This window comes from Ornithorhynchus anatinus, chromosome 9 (assembly GCF_004115215.2).
Source record: "Ornithorhynchus anatinus isolate Pmale09 chromosome 9, mOrnAna1.pri.v4, whole genome shotgun sequence".
Classification (NCBI taxonomy): Eukaryota; Metazoa; Chordata; class Mammalia; order Monotremata; family Ornithorhynchidae; genus Ornithorhynchus; species Ornithorhynchus anatinus.
The window spans coordinates 20800231-20818032 of NC_041736.1; the positions used below are offsets into that span (position 1 = coordinate 20800231).

Here is a 17802-nt window from a genome sequence, read left to right on the forward strand (position 1 = left end):
GCCCCTGTATGTGATGAGGAGAGGCAGAGCGTGACTCGTGATTGAGACTTGGCCGGGGGATACGATTGCTGTGTGGTGCCTGGCAATGGTTCTCCCCCCTCCCCACTGAGAGGGAATAGGGAATGTGATGGAGCAGCCGCTGTCACGTCATGTATACATCTCCATCTTGCAGATTTTTCTTTTTAAATGGTATTTGTTAAGTGCTTACTGCACGCCAGGCACTATACTAAGCTCTGGGGTAGATCCAAGCTAATCAGGTTGGACACAGTCCACGTCTCATGTGGGGCTCACAACCTTAATCCCCATTTTACAGGTGAGGTAACTGAGGGGCAGAGAAATTAAGTGTCTCACAGCACACAGGTGCTCGACTGGCTGACTGACTGACTAACTCACCCCCGGAAGCTTTCGGTTCCCTTTGGCACCCAGCCGAAAGCTGTTCAAACTCAGATTTTAAATATGTGAGCCGTTTGTTCCCCGTTAGCCTTGGATTTTTAGAAATACAGAAAAGCCATTCAGGGACAGCGGAGTGGAGAAATGGCATTTGCTTCTGAAATATCTAACTCACCTGCCTGGGGAAATACCATTCAGACCTATTATTAGCCCATCTATAAGTCACTCCCACTTAAAAACAGAAAGCCAAGTGTCTTTACAAATAGAAGGTATCTAGCAGAACCACAAAATCCCTCTAAACCCTGTTTCCTTTCAGTGGGTAAGGCAGTGGCTTAATTCCTTAGAAGATTTAAGATGCTGGTGGAAAACTACAAACTAGAGACCCCAGAAAGTTCCAGGTTGTTTATTCTTTCTGGTCCCAAGAAGAAGCTTCCTATTTACCCTGAAGGCTAGGCCTCTAAAACACACAGTTTACAATGTCCCTTTAATCTTGGCAAACTTTTTTTTTTCCAACTTATCCATTAGCCTTTCCCCATCTTCCTCATCAAGTGGCAGTCTCCCAGTAAGTTTGAATTCTAGCTTATTTCAGATCAATCATATTTATTGGGTTCAGTGCACTATAATGCTAAGCACTTGGGAGAGTGCAGTATAACAATATAACAGACATATTCCCGAGCTTACAGTCTAGAGGAGGAGACAAACATAAATTATAGATACGGACAGAAGTTCTATGGAGCAGGGAGGAGGCATGAATAAAGGAAGCAAATCAGGGTGACAAAGAAGGGAGTGGGAGAAGAGGAAAGGAGAGCTTAGTCAGGGAAGGCCTTCTGGAGGAGATGTGGCTTTGATGGAGGCAGAGGGCGGCAGTGCAGAGGCCACCTTGACCGTTAGGACTCACTCTGCAGGTCCCTGGAGTTTTGGTGGAGAGAAGGTTTGGATCCATATGCTTACAAAAGTATCTCCTTCCCCCTGCCCATTTTTTTCCCTATGGTATTAAGCACTTACTTTGTGCCAGGCACTGTGCTAAGTGCAGCAGTAGATCAATCATATTTATTGAGTGCTTATTGGGTGCAGAGCAGTGTACTAAGCACTTGGGAGAGTACAATATAACAGTTGGTAGACACATTCCCTGCCCACATTGAGCTTACAGTCCAGAGAGAATTCATTCAGTTGTATTTATTGAGTGCTTATTCTGTGCAGAGCACTGTACTAAACCCTGGGGGGAGTACAATATAACAATAAGCAGACACATTCCCTGTCCCCAATGGTTGAACATAGTCCATGTCCCACATGGGGCTCAGTCTTAATCCCCACTTTACAGATTAGGGAATCAAGGCAAAGAGAAGTGAGTGACTTGCTGAAGGTCACACAGCAGACAAGTGGGGAAGCTGGGATTAGAACCCAGGACCTCTGACTCCCAGGCCCCTGCTCTTGCTAATAGGCCACACTGCTTCCCTTGCACATTGCTCTAAAAGGCTGCACAAATAAAACACTTGGATTAATAAAGTGATCCTTGATGCAGAGAAAGATATAGCAAGACATCCCCCGGCTAGACTACTGTGTCAGCCTTCTCTCTGACCTCCCTTCCTCCTCTCTCGCCCCGCTCCGGTCTATTCTTCACTCCGCTGCCCGGCTCATCTTCCTGCAGAAACGATCTGGGCATGTCACTCCCCTTCTTAAACAACTCCAGTGGTTGCCTATCGACCTCCGCTCCAAACAAAAACTCCTCACTCTAGGCTTCAAGGCTCTCCGTCACCTTGCCCCTTCCTACCTCTCCTCCCTTCTCTCTTTCTACCGCCCACCCCGCACGCTCCGCTCCTCTGCCGCCCACCTCCTCGCCGTCCCTCGGTCTCGCCTATCCCGCCGTCGACCCCTGGGTCACGTCCTCCCGCGGTCCTGGAACGCCCTCCCTCCTCACCTCCGCCAAACTGATTCTCTTTCCCTCTTCAAAACCTTACTTAAAAATCACCTCCTCCAAGAGGCCTTCCCAGACTGAGCTCCTCTTCCCCCTCTACTCCCTCTGCCATCCCCCCTTTACCTCTCCGCAGCTAAAGCCTCATTTTCCCCTTTTCCCTCTGCTCCTCCACCTCTCCCTTCCCATCCCCACAGCACTGTACTCGTCCGCTCAACTGTATATATTTTCGTTACCCTATTTATTTTGTTAATGAATTGTACATCGCCTTGATTCTATTTAGTTGCCATTGTTTTTACGAGATGTTCTTCCCCTTGACCCTGTTTATTGCCATTGTTCTTGTCTGTCCGTCTCCCCCGATTAGACTGTAAGCCCGTCAAACGGCAGGGACTGTCTCTATCTGTTGCCGACTTGTTCATCCCAAGCGCTTAGTACAGTGCTCTGCACATAGTAAGCGCTCAATAAATACTATTGAATGAAAAGACCCCTATTATATCATTTCTGTCATTGAGATGGGACCTTTGCCAGTTCTCACAGAGCCTCGATGAGTTAGATGCAGCAAAACAACAGAAGCTGCGTGGCCTAGTGGGTAGAGCACAGGACTGGGAGTCAGAAGGACTTGGGTTCTAGTCTTGGTTCCACCACTCATCTGTGGTGTGACATTGGGCAAGTCACTTCACTTTCCTGGGCCTCAGTTCCTTCATCTGTAAAATGGGGATAAAGACTGTGGCATCTGTCCAAGGCCTCTGTCCAACCTGATTATTTTGCATCTACCCCAGTGGTTAGTACAGTGCCTGGCATATGGTAAACACTTAAAAATACCAATTAAGAAAAAAAAGAGTTAGTGACTGTGATTTCAGTGGGCAAGAATCCTGCCAACCAAACCACTAATGAAACCATACCCGACAGTGGAAGCAGAATACTTCACAAATTGTGAATTCAAAGGGAACAGCTTTGTGTGAGGTGCCAATTCCTATTTCCTGAGAAGAATGTATGGGAAAAAATGCCCTCTGACTAATCTGAAGATACAAAAATAAGAATTCACAGTCCAATCCCTGTTCAACTCACACCTGGGAAAATGGGCTTAGAAACTGGGTGATTGCCTGGTTCTGGGTTACTCCAATAAATGGTGTTGAAATGGAAATCACTACTAGGTCACTTCATGCAACACTGGCAATACTAATTGGGTTTTCTCTCAGTCACTGTTGAGAATGATCACCCCTTTCTGAAGTGGAATGATTCTATTTGCCCACTAGAAGCCGAGAAAATTAAAGGATCGTTTTATGATCCAAATGTGCATCTATGATACCGGTCTCTTGGATGAAGACTGACCTTGCTTTTTCGTTTATTTTTTAAAATAATGGATTGAGGTTGACAAACTACACAGTCCTTAGCAGTCTCTTCAGGGCTATAACTTTTCTCCGGCTCTGCTCCTTGAATTGATCAAATGTAAAATTCAAGTATGCAAGCACTTTCTGTGTGGGTCAAACAGGTGATGAAGTGTCAATATTTTTAAGGAGGAATTAAGCACTGACATCATTCCATCAGTTGGATTTATTGAGTGCTTACTATATGCAGAGCACTATACTAAGCGCTTGGGAGAGTACAGTGCAGCAGAATTAGCAAATATGTTCCCTGCCCAAAATAAGCTTACAAGACTTTTTGCAATGCTCTAAGAATTTGGGCAGTAGAAACCATTTATCTCAAACCCTGAATGGAGAATTTTTTGTTATATTGTACTCACCTAAGCATTCAGTACAGTGCTCTGCACACAGGAAGTGCTCAATACACATGATTGATTGACTGCTACTACTCTGCTTAAGAATGAGGGCATTCATTATTCCTATTTTTTAAGGATCCAAGCTACTTCTCTGTCCATCCTGTCCTCTCCCATTTCTGTGGGCACCCAAAGCTTCATTCTATTTTACAATCTTACAGTTGCGTATCCCCATGCCATTCAAGAGAAACCTCAGTAAGACCAGGTTTGCGAGAGGGTTCTGTTTATAGGACAATTGTGGGACAGCATTACGGTACATGAGCAGTACTGTATGCTGAATACCATGGTGGAAGATCCTTTTTCCTGTAACTACCACACAGGTTCTAACAACGTTATAATGTGCAACATTTCAATCCCAGAAAAATCCTTGCTGGCTTTTACTTGAAACATGTTTCAGTAACAAAAGGAAAAATAGTCGATTGCCATTTTGTTATTTTTATCCACGTGGGAGGAAATGATAGGGTTCCAACTTGCAAAATGTCCTTTATTTCCTTATTGTAGGTTAGGAAAAGGGAAGTGCATAAAGTATTTCAGTAGGAAAGGAGGGAATATGTGATGTCAAGAACAGGCTTTAAAAATCTCGTGTCCCTAACCTATATTTTCTCGTTATAACATCATATAAATTGAAATCCATAAGTGGGTTTTTAGGGTTTTTTTGTGCTTTTATCAGCTTGATTGGTCTGTGGATCATAATTCAATATTTATACCCAGGTCAATAATATATGCCTGAAGGAAACCCAATGATAATTTTCAGGATTTACAATGAGAAAGCTCTCTGTGACAGAATTACCTCTCCCCAACCAACAGACCTTTCAGAGAACCAGACAAGATACTTAAATGAGGGGCAGTCCAATATATTAATGATCTCTGGTAGTTCTAAATTTGAACAAAGTTACTACTGATTTACATCACCTGGGACTGGCAGTCAGCAGGACCGAGTTCCAATGCAACTCTGCCCCTGGTCTGCCGTGTGTCAAGGCAAGTAACTTGATCTCTTTCCATGCTTCTGTTTCCCTATATTTAAATGGGCCTCTGCCTACCTCATAGGCCGGTCGAGAGACAAAATGACAGAAAAGTTTGGGAAGCATTTGGGAAAAGTAACAGACCCCTAGAAAGCCCAGGCTTCATTGTCATTAGAGTAACAATTTAAAAAATCAGCAATCACAAATGTGAAATTAGGGCTTAAAACACTCTTGTTCATTCTCTTTGGTTTAGGATTTAAAATGATAGATAATGTATAGTGATTTTTAAATGACAGGTCTATGTTATATTTTAGTAAATATGAAAATTAGGGGAGGATTTGGTTTAAAACTGTCTAAATAGGAGAGAAATGTGGTAAATAGAGCATTTTGGCCCTCTTTGCAGGATAACAGTTTTCATATCATTTGAGGCCTTGAATCCTAAAGAAACTTTCTTTCCTCAGAAGCTTCAATCAGTTAATCATATTTATTGAGTGCTTACTATGTGTACAACACTCTACTTAGCATTTGGGAGAGTACAATACAACAGAATTAGTAGACTCGGTCCTTGCTCGTAACGAGTTTACAGTCTAGAGGGGGGAGACAGACATTAATATGAGTAAATAAAGAATGCATGTTTAGAATGAGAGTGTGCACGGTGATGTCAGCACATTAAAACTTGTCTCAAAGTGATGAGAGGAAGGTGGAAGGCTGAATATCTGATGTTAGAGGTTTGAGTCAGGTTTGGGTGACAGAAGGACACTGAACCATTGACTTGGAGAGCTGGCAAAGGAATAAATGTGATCTCTTTCAATTCCCTCTTTTCTCTTTCAGCATTCTGAAGAAAGTATCATTTCTTTTATCTCTATTTTTGAGAAGGAAGATAATTGCAGCTGTGTACCTCTGTTCTGTGGAAGTTTCCAATATTTATTTTGAAATGAAACAATATTCTTAGTTATTCATATTCTTGAAGGGAATGGCTGTTGATGTGTCGTGTGTGTGTGCGCCTGAGATTTTGTCGTTCTCAAGTCAAGGTTACTTGACAGTGTTCTTCCAGAGTAACATTTGAATTTATAAAATCTTGTTTTTCCCTTTGAATACTTTCCCTTTGTTTCACTGCCTGAGAACTTGAAAATTCGTAATTCTCTTACATATGTCTACAACCAAGGGCAACAGCTCAGCTAAGCAAAGTGAAATGTATTTATTTTGGGTTTTATCTAACCGTCTCTCAAGAATAAGTTTCACTTAAAAATCAACAGTACTCTACACAGTAGCTCTTTTGATAATGAGCATTCATTGATGTACTTGTCTGGAAAATGTAGATTTTTTTCAAGGCTCCCGGCCTTTGTGATCAAGTAAAGTTTTTAGGGTCAGAATTTTGGCCAAGGTCAAATGATCACATCTTGCCAAGTTGATGAGCCTTATTACTCTATAAAGAGGTGCCAGTTGGAATTTGCTTGTCAAGGTCAGGTAAGTAAAGGTGGTTCATGTTTGTTATTCATCTTATCCTGCTGGTCTTAGTGTTTGAGAATTAAAGTGGATAATTTCCCATTGCTTGTGGGTCTGAAAGTTCAGTCCTTGCCTTTTGGCTTGACAAATTTTCAAGGTCTCCTTTCCTAACATAAACATGAGCCTTTGGCTCATTGTTGCTTCACCATTATTGAGAAAAATGCAATCAGTTGGGGGAATTCAAATTTAAGAAATCAGTGTAAATATCAACACCCAGGGCTTTGTGCAAAGAATTTGAATGATGGTGATCCCTCTGGAATTAGTAGTCAGAGAAGATAAAATTCCTCCATGACAGAATAGTAATCCTTGCTCATTTCCAAAGGCAAAATTATGATTCTTCAAAGGAAAATGGAGTTAAGATTGACCTTGTTGACTGCAGTCATGATCATGTCCCCACCTCAGATCGGAGGTTTAATTTATACTATCTTTTTTCAGTGCAAGAACAATTTGCATCTATGTTTAAGTTCCTTGTTTCAGTTCCTCAGTGTATGGACAGAGGACAAATTTTGTTTCCAACTCAGTCTATTTGTTTTGTATGAGAATCCCACATGAAATCTCAGTCTCCAGCAGGTGCCTATTTCTCATGTTAGCTGTGAAGGGATTCTTAGTCCCCATAGATTTTCATCCTACAATTTTAGACTCCTAAAGCCAGTGATGCCAACACAGTGATTCTGAATCTGGAGGGGAGGGTGTAGATCCTTTTCTCACATTGTTTTTTTCCTCTATAATTCCAGGTATTTTTCACACTTTTAGGGGAAGGCTGATTCTTATCAAGGGCAAATGATTTTCAACATAGCAATATCTTCGGCCACTTTAAGTGCAAGCAAGCAAGCAAGCAACTTCAGTCTCTTAGATCCCGGAAACAAGGACATGTTATATAGAGATCCATTGCATTAAATACTTCCCTTCCATTGAGAGAGCGTGCTTGGCCTAATAGAAAGACCTGGGTCTTGCCCCAGGACTGCCGCTGACCTGTGGTGTGACCTTGGGCAAGTCACTTAATCTTTCTGGGCCTCAGTTTGCTCCCCTGTAAAATGGGTATAAGCTAGTCCCTCTCCCTAACTCCTAGATTGTGAGGCCCATATGTGATTGGAGCTGTTTCTGATTTAAGCCATTTCTTCCCCAGTGCTTAAGACATTGTTCTTAATTATTATTATGAATGAGTGACATTGCAGAATCAATCATATTTAATTGAGCACTTACTATGGGCAGAGCACCTATACTAAGCAGCTGGGCAAGGTGAGGTACAAGATAATGGAGTTGGTAGGTACATTCCCTGCCCACAAGGAATTTAAGATAATCAACATATTTTTTTTTTTTAAAGGAGATCAGTTTTCATTTTATGAAGGTGAAAAAAACCTCAAGCTCAGAAACTGGCCCAAAAAATAAAATCTGGACCTTCTCTTGTCTGGCCATATTTTATTTGGCTTAGATGATATTGCTCTCTAGTGGTTTTTTTCTTGTGTGGAAAATTAAGATGATAAAGAATTAGAGATTTGAATGATTATCTTTCAAAATAATTGCATTCCAAACAATGACTAAAGAACCGAAAAGCTATTCTCCAGTGGAGCAAAGAATTGATATCAAAGTACTGTGGAGTGATAATGTTCTTTAATTTTTTTTTCAATTCCAATCATGCTGCTGAATAGTTACTTCTTCCTTCAGCCCTTTTGAAATTTCAATAAGCCTACTGCCCCCTCAGTGGATATATATATGCTTAGGGTGTACCTTTCTTTCTTTTTTTTTTTAAAGAAACTGTCACAAGTGAATCTGATTTGCTTCCTACAGAATGCCCATTGAATATTAGCAGTTTGAATGGCAGACACGAAACACTTAAGAGAGTTGCACATCACACATCCCACCTTCCACCTGCAATTCCCCCCTAGCAGCAGAGCATCAGAGATAGGGAGGCCATCTTGGCCTTTTCTATGCCATTGTGCCCGACCTCCACTGCCTCACTAGTTGGGCTCAGAATGGTGGTGGGGATGGGTCCACCAGCATCCTGGTTGCCATGTGACCAAATTTCCCTATTCTAAGCCCTCCAGCCCAGGCCCACCTGATCTGCATGAGCATTACCAGCAGGTAATTATTCCAGCTGAATCACCACAAGAAATCAGGCTGCAAAGCAAATCCCTTTCAGTAGCAGTTTTCCACAAAGGCACCACCAATGGAATTTAGGAAACAGGTGGAGGCCTGGATTTACTTCAGCCTGGAGCCACATCCCCTTGGGAGTTGGAAAGTTGAATCCTGTGATTGAATCCTGTGATTTCCCCATGATGTGTTAAGAGAATGGAGCTCTGCTTCTGCTTGAGATTTTTTTGGGGGGCTTTGAAGTCCTCTAAGTACCCTCTCCTCCAGACATTTGGCAGCTACAGAAGAATCAGCCATCCTCCTTGTATAGCAAGCTCGGACGCTAACAGTTCTCATTTCACGTGATCCTGATCTGCAGGGCAAGAATTGAATATGCATTTGCAAAGAAATGCTTCAGCTGAACAAGCAAAGGGGCAAAAATAACATTGCAGTTCATCCCGCAAGGGTTACCATCTTTACTGTTGACTTTAGCCCATCTGGGAATGTGGTCACCATTGTGTTTATTCGTTGGGAGTCACCTATGTAACCTGCTATTTACAGGTCCTGTCTAATGGATGAGATACCATGTCTGAAACTGGGTGCTTATTTTGCTTTTATTTGTTTTTAGGGGGGATACATATTAGAGAGGAACGCCTCTGCTGGTCATGAACCATCTGTAAGCAGGCAGTTTCTAGAAACTGAGCCTGTCTCACTCTCTAAGGTCAGTGAGGGAATGGGTCGATACCTGAGGCCGCACAATGTGTTGCCGGAGCCGCATGGCCCCAGAGGGGGAGGGAGGGGATTGCTGTCATGAATGAGTGTTCACCCTCGAAACCACTAGGGCCGCCCTTGAGACTGAAGAAGAGTCCAGTCTTCCCATTGCTTCTGCCTCGATGGCCCCTTGGTTGAATTTTCTGGGGCATCTGGAGAAAGACGGGGTAGAAGAGAGAAGGCTTTTACCCACAGTTACAGAGATGAAGTTCCAGGTTTAATTTTGGTGGAAGCCCCAAATGCCTATACCTGAGCCATTGGTATTTCCAGTCAGCCAATAGGAAAAGCAATAGAACGTGAGCCCTGGAGTGGAATATGTGAATCTTCAGGCACTGCTGGAGAAAAAGCTTTAAATTCTGGAGAGTATGGGCCGGAGCAGTGTGAGAATCGCACGGCACAGGAGCCTCCGGGAAACACCAGAGACTCATCTTCAGACTCTTGTATTGTTTTAACACTCATGTGTAGAGCACCTAGCTGAGTGCACTGCACCAATTGGGCACTCGGTAAGTGCTGCTCGAACTCCTACTTAAATAATTTCCTTTTAAAAAGTATCATTTCCAGAGGAGGAAATACCATTTCTTCAGTTCTTTCAATGGGGAAATCAAATCAGAGAAACAGGGTTGCCTAATGGAAAAGACCACAGGCCCTGGAGTCAGAGGACCTGGGTTTTAATCCCGGTTCTGCCACTTGTCTGTTGTGTGACCTGGACAAGTCACTTCACTTCTCTGGGCCTGAGTTACCTCCTCTATAAAATGGGGATTGAGACTGTGAGCCCCATGTGGACTGCGTCTAACCTGACTACCTTGTATCTGTCCCAGTGCTTAGTACAGTGCCTAGCACATAGCAAGTGCTTAACTAAAAAAAGTTATACCTACATTAGGACTTTTCATTCCTTTTTAGTAAAAAATCAAGGACCGACATTCATATAACATTCCACTTTTGATTGCAATTAATCGATATGTGGACAATTTGGTGCTCTCTCTATTTTTGAAAATTGTCACTAATGCAGACAACCCTTCCTGAATTGTGTGTGACGAAAATCTCTGACTGTCAAAGAGCAAGATAGAGACCCCACCTAAGCCATAGATTGGGGAATTCAACACCATGTGGGGCAGTAGGAACAGGGTAGTAAATAGAATGCAGAAGACTCAAGGTCTACTCTCTAGTTAATATATTTTCTCTGTGGTTCAGTCAGTCAATCAATGATATTTATCGAGTGCAGAGCACTGTACGAAGTGCTTGGGTGAGGACAAGACTGGCAGAATTGGTAGACACGCTTCCCACCCACAGCGAGTTTACAATCTAGAGGACTTAATTGTTTCCTTAATCACCGCCAGAATGACCCAACTATTTCACATGACCCACCCAAAGACCTCCACGTTTGTGATGTGGTATTTTTATCCCCTGGTGACAATGATTTGTTTAGCTTTATTCACTGGCCAATTTCCTAGGCTTGGGGGAAATATTTTTGGAAATCCTGCATTTGCCAAGAATTAAGTTATTTGATCACTTGTTCAGAAATACTTGCATCAAACTGAGCTATTTTCAGAAGCGTGTGGAATCTTCTCACAGCAATGTTTTTACCTTGGAGGGAACACAGGGAGGAAGAAACTTATTTTGGAAATCAGGAGTTGTGGTGTCACAAAGATAGGTTGCTTTATCCTGGGTTTAATTATTTGAAGCTTATTTCATGCCGTCCTATATATTATTAACTATGTTTATCTCGAGCAAATTATAAAAAGAATTCTTCCTGCTCCACCAGGGATGACGAGCTTGTGACTAGTAACTGAAAGAAAAAGGCCGTTTTACAGAGATGTAATGCACATGAACTTTGAAGATGGAAAACTTGCTAAGTACAGTTAATGCTTCCTGAGAGAGAGCACGAGACTGGATATGTACAAATACATGAAAACTTAATGCCCTACTTACTTAACTGCCCAGCGTTCCGAACAAGTAGCCTCCGAGACCGCTTTGCTAAGTGGTCCTAAAAAGTCGATTATTTGTAGGAACAGGGAGAGGAGGGTACATTTGCAGAGCCAAATTGAAAACATATGCAGGCTTTTCACAGATGCCTTGTGCCCGTATTATTTCCATTTGGTATGCAGGGCTCTCTTATACATTGGCATCAGGGGAATATGGGCAAAGCCCTGTCTTTGGCACACTTAGGAGGCCAGGGTAGTAGCTCCGGAAGGAGTCTGATCAGAGGTAAGACTGTCAGCAGGTTCCTCCAGACCGGACCCAAAAGGGAAGCTGCTCTATTCGTGCCACAGGTTGACCAGGAACATCAGTGACACCGGGTGCTTCCTTGTGAACCTCTCATTCATTCACCCAATTATATTTATTGAGGGCTTACTGTGTGTAGAGCACTGTACTAAGTGCTTGGGAGAGTACAATACAACAATAAACAGATACATTCCCTACCCACAACGAGCTTACAGTCTAAAGCGGGAGACAGACAGTAATATAAATAAATAAAATAAATAAATAATGTGTGTCTGCTGTGGGCCTGGGTGGGGGGAAGAATAAAGGGAGCAAGTTAGGGCGACACAGAGGGAGTGGGAGAAGAGGAAAGGAGGGTTTAGTCAGGGGATGCCCAGACAGGGACTTGGGCTGTTTTCAAACAGCTCCTTTTGGCTGGACCTGCAGCATCATTGGACTGGCTGATCCTTTCTTTCAGGACGGCTGGTTGGGGGGAGTGAGGGGGACTTCTCAAATGTAGGGGAAGTGTTCTCCAAAGCAGTTTCTCTCGTTTAAAGAAAACAGCACCATTAACGCCATGCGATTGTTCTTTTAGACTGTAAACTCCTTATTGTGGGCAAGGAATGGGTCTATTCAAGTCTGTTATAGTGTACTCTCCCAAGCTGTCAGTACAGTGCTCTGCAAACAGTAAGCATGCAATAATCACCAGTGATAATCACCCTAACCCTAATTAGTTTGAAATTAATCAGATTGAAAATGAAAAGTGGTTGGGGCGTGAGCTGGGATCGGGTTGTGTCCTCTAGGTACCGAACAGGTGGCTTAATCCCATGGACATCTATCATCTTCCTGATTCGGCCTCCTGTCCACCCAAACTGCTACCACTTTGATACAAAAGGGGCCTTCAGAAGGCCCACCGAAGGGGGTCGTGGTGGGGTGTGACTTTAAATTGGTAGCAGAATGCTTCAGGAAACAACTGCCTTCCTCAGGGCATGTATTTCCTGAAGTGTTCTGGGATACATATGAATGAATAAGACCTTCCTGCGCTATGAAGCCATACAACTTGGCTGAAGAGGGTAAAAATTTACAATAACATTCTCTGGGTTAAACAGACACATAGGCCCTGTATCCTCATTCTGTCTTCTAACTTGAAAGCCAAGCTCCATCTGTATGAGCTCTCGACTCCTTTCCTTTAAAAGAAACATTTTATTGAAATCATTTACGGTAAGAAATGACTAACTCTCTGGAGAATGGGTTTCAAATATTTCAAGTGACCATCGTCTGAATTCCATTCTACTACAAATAGGTGTGGTGGCCAGCGTAAGACCTGTAGTGGGGCTGTGTTCCTTCAGATAGGCCTGGGTTTCTGGTGGACTTTAAGAGAAGAGAACCATATTTTCTGACCAGAATGCTGATCATGCTTCCTTGTTTACCTGGAGTCAGGGAGACGCACAAGTTCAAGAACAGTTTGTTCTCAGTCTATCTACAACAGCTTGTAAGAGGTTTGCTCTTTTAAGCCCAGTTGCATCATATTGATTCAAATGTGATTTTTTTTAAGAAAAAAAAACCAAATTCTTTTCTATCAGGAAGCTGACAGCTGGGAAATCATAGAAGGGCTGAAGATAGGACAGACCAATGTCCAGAAACCTGACAAACATGAAGGATTCATGCTGAAGAAAAGAAAATGGCCTTTAAAAGGCTGGCACAAGGTGAGTATCTGATCTCGTATTGAACAGGTGATCATGAATCTGTATGGAAAAGTTCTAAGTCTTGGTGCATGACTTCCATTTAGAGAGAGAATGAGTGTGTGTGTGTCTGAGTGTGTGTGAAAAACACAGAGAGATGATATTCACAAATATTCACATAGGACTTCATCTTAACAATTCACTGTCTTCTCTCTCATTCCACTGGAACCTCGTGAGATGGGTCATGTGTAACCAAGTTTGACATTCTAGGCCCAGTGAAATTGCCCCTAGGCCCAAAGTCCATGACACTGTTTATATTTGGGTGGGTCCAGGGGGAGCTAGAAACCCTTTTTTTCCTCCCATTTGAGCCTTCCAGCCCAGTTTTATAATGGACAAGCTTCTCATCTTTTGACTCAGTTGATCTCTGTTGTCTTCTCTGCCTAGACACTCCAGTGGTTGGAGGCAGTGGTAGAGAGATATTGGAGGGTGAGGAAATTGAGTGGCAGGTGAACCATTGTGACATTTTTCACCCGAAATTCATGAGTTTTTCAAAATGACCATAACCTCCCTGGAACTTCACTGTACACCAGGTAGAGGTCCAAAATCATTTCCATTTCCTCTACCCTCCCTGCTCCCTGCCTTGTTTCCAACACCACAGGTCTGTGGGGCATGGGAGGCTGTTGTCTCAGTTGATCATCTCATGATCCTTGGGGGCCGAGCTACTTTCCCAGGTCTGTACCTTCAAACAGCAGTGTGGCATAGTGGAAAGGGCAAGAGCCTGGGGCTCAGAGAACCTGGGTTCTAATTTGGGTTCTGCCAATTGCTTGCTTTGTGACCTTGGGCAAATCATTTAACTTCCCTCTGCCCCAATTTCTCTCTACTGAAAAGTGGGGAGTCAATACTTGTCCCTCCTACTTAGACTGGTAATCACACGCAGGATAGGGACTGTGTCTGACCTAATTAATCTTTACCTACCCCAGAATTTAGAACAGTATCTGACACATAGTAAGTGTTTAACAAGTACCATTTAAAAAAAACCAAAACACATCTTGTTGTTGTCACCTACTAAGTGGGTCTCCCCAGATCTGGTGCTCCCAAGTTTCCTTATCAGAGCCATTACCGTGGCTTCTTGTCAGTAAATCCTGGGTGCTCATGAGTCCAGTTGTCCATGCAACACAGGGTCCTTTTCCAGCAGAGAAAAATTCTTGCAGATAGGAACAGCAAGGCATCCTAACATCTCCAGCTCAAATAGGGGGACACCATGAACTACTTATTCACTTCAAAGTTGCCTTAGGTGGAAACTTCTGTTTCTGTGGATGTGTTTTCTCCTGGTCTTCCTAGAATGGGGAGCCGAGGGACAGACTATAGGAATAATTTGGTGTCTGTTGACAAAGTTTAGCTTTCAGCATGCAAAGAACCGATCTTCCCATTTTTTCTTTTTATGGTATTTGTTAGGTGCTTACTATCTGCCAGACACTGTACTAAGTAAGCGCTGGGGTAAAAACATGGTTGGCAGATTAGACTGTAAGCCCATCAAACGGCAGGGACTGTCTCTATCTGTTGCCGACTTGTTCATTCCAAGCGCTTAATACAGTGCTCTGCACATAGTAAGCGCTCAATAAATACTATTGAATGAATGAATGAATAAAAGATTGGACATCGTTCCTGTCCTGCATGGGGCTCACAGTCTTAATCCCCATTTTGCAGATAAGGAAACTGTGGCACAGAGAAGTGAGGCGACTTCCCCAAGGTCACACATAATCTGACAAGTGGCAGATTCATTCAATAGTATTTATTGAGCACTTACTAGGTGCAGAGCACTGTACTAAGCACTTGGAATGTACAAATCGGCAACAGATAGAGACAGTCTCTGCCCATTGACGGGCTTACAATCTAATCGGGGAAGACAGACAAAAACAATAGCAATAAATAGAATCAAGGGGATGGACATCTCATTGTTTTCCTCTAGCCCTGTGCACAGGGAGTGAAGAGGGCAATGCAGAATCTTAGCATCCAGTTGTATGAAAGGTTGAACGATTCCACGGGGTCAGAGAGTGGGAAGACAGAACACCCCTTTTGGAAATTGAACAAGACTATTATATGCCAACACCAGGCACCGTATTTTGTAGTCACAGTTTAATCCTTTCAGAGATAGAAGAGGTAGGGCAGCTTGTTCCAGGATGCTGGTGGCTTCTACAAGTCGAACACACCACATGTTTATTGCCAGAGAGAATGAAAGAATTAATCACTCACCCTAGGGAAGAACTGTACAGTATTGGTTCTGCGTGCGGGAGTTTATATATTAACTCAAACTGTTTGGTTCTTGCAGCGCTTTTTTGTCCTGGATAATGGCATGTTAAAGTATTCAAAGGCTCCAATGGATGTAAGTAACAGGTCGGTCTTTGTCTCCCATTGATTTGGAAGTCTGCCTGGCGTGAGTAAAACACCGCCGTGACACAAATCCTCTGGCTGTGCTTTCCTTTGCTTATTTATGTGCCTTCTTTGGAAGTCGGGCTTTAGTAAGCAGCCGGATCTCTGGGGTGTGGCAAGTGGGTTCCATGTATTCTAGCCAACCTGGTGTGCCGTTTTGGACACGTTCATGAAGAAGATGTGGTACCACTTCCGTTTCTCTCCGTGGAAGCTGCATGACAACCCCAGACACGGATGTGTACCCTTTATCACTCTCGATTAGGACCAAGGAGTCCTAAAGATTGATTCTCCACCTTGCATAGGTGTCACGTAAGAGTTCACTCCATGGATTTACTGGAGTGGAAAAAGAGAGGAGAATTTCTATCTCCCCTACCCCGACCCAATCCCATCAGCCCCTAAGGAGCAGCAGGCTGATGTGGGACAAGCCACAGGTGGGCCAGAATGGGAATGGGGGGCGGTCACTGGAGGCAGAGCTGGTGATTGGCGGCCACACGCGCATGATGATTTTGCTGCCAATGATGCAGTGGCCCAGGTGGGCTCCTCTGCTTCTCTATTGGGAAAGCACTTTGTGTCTTTGTGTGTGTGTGTGTGTGTCTCTGTCTGTCTGTCTGTCTGTCTGGGAGTCCCTGGATCTACAGCTTTTGGGGATACACTGGGTGCTCCAGGATTAGGACCAGCCTGGACCTTAGTGGGGATGGGATAATTGGCTTTGCAATTTTTTATTTGTGTTGGAATTTATTTTTTGTCAAGAGCACTTTGTGTGCGTGTGTGTGTGTCTATCTCACTGGGTGTCCCTGGGTCTACAGTTTTGGGGGGTACCTTGGGTGTTTCAGGATTAGGACCCAGCCTGGACCTTGGCAGGGATGGGATAATTGGTTTTGCAATTTTTCATTTGGGTTGCAGAGTCTTTTTTATTATGGCACGCATAATGCTTTGTGAGGCACTGTCAGCAAAGGATTGCAAAAAATCGGTGGTATTCTTTGAGCATTTACTGTGTGCAGAGCACTGTACTTAGAGCTTGGGAGAGGACATTAGAATGGTAGACCTGCTGCCTTCATGTTTTCAGTTTGAGGCAGAGTAGAAAGGGGCTAAGATATAGGGAGAGACGGGTGCTACGGATGAGTAGAGAAAGGCCTAAGCATCCTCAAGGAGGAAGGGAAAGAAGTCATAAGACAGGAAAGAAAGGAAGTTTAAGAGACAAATGGCTAGAAAACCAAACGGACCATAATGAGAAGCATTCGATAGCCTGCTTGGTCCCCTACAGACATGTTTCCTAGCTTTAATTGCTACCTTGCACTCTCAGTCTGAGACTAGCAATGGATTTTAATCACTCACTCAATAAATGGCATTTATTGAGCACTTACTATGTGCAGAGCACTGTATACTAAGCACTTAAGAGATATCCGCATGAGCTAGTATCTACCCCAGCTCTTAATACAGAGAAGGAGCTTAACAAATATAGTTTTTTTTAAAAAAAGTGCATCCAAAGACCTCACTGCCTACCTGCTGTTTTCCCCAGCCAGTCTGTGTGCCTTTTCAGCAAGCCCCTCATAAATTGATTTGGGTCTGTCTTTGGTCCACGTTTTTGAAGCATCTTCAGCTTCCTTACGGAGTTAGGTAATAGTAATGATGATAATAGGCAGGGAATGTATCTACCACCCTTTATACTCTCCCAAGCACTTAGATCAATGCCCTGCACACAGTAAGTGCTCAGTAAGTACCAGTGATTGATTAATAATAATGTGGTATTTGTTGAGTGCTTACTATGTGCTGAGCACTGTATCGGAGAAGCAGCGTGGCTCAGTGGAAAGAGCACGGACTTTGGAGTCAGGGCTCATGAGTTCGAATCCCAGCTCTGCCACTTGTTGGCTGTGTGACTGTGGGCAAGTCACTTAACTTCTCTGTGCCTCAGTTCCCTCATCTGTAAAATGGGGATTAAGACTGTGAGCCCCACGTGGGACAACCTGATTCCCCTATGTCTACCCCAGCGCTTAGAACAGTGCTCGGCACATAGTAAGCGCTTAACAAATGCCAACATTATTATTATTATTACCAAGCACTGGGACACATACTTGATAATCAGTTCACCCACACCGCTTCCCT

At 43.4% G+C, this 17802-nt stretch overlaps 1 protein-coding gene across 5 annotated transcripts in view; it reads left to right on the top strand.

Moving 5' to 3' along the window:
- Positions 1-17802, top strand: part of OSBPL6 (oxysterol binding protein like 6) — a 140187-nt gene that overhangs the window by 70888 nt on the left and 51497 nt on the right. For 4 of the 5 annotated variants that reach the window (XM_029071640.2, XM_029071641.2, XM_029071642.2 and 1 more), the window contains exons 3-5: positions 9246-9338; positions 13171-13293; positions 15599-15652. In XM_029071640.2, coding sequence (XP_028927473.1) covers positions 9246-9338; positions 13171-13293; positions 15599-15652 — 270 coding nt within the window. The remainder of the gene's footprint in view (positions 1-9245; positions 9339-13170; positions 13294-15598; positions 15653-17802) is intronic. The other variant, XM_029071643.2, reaches the window with a different exon arrangement.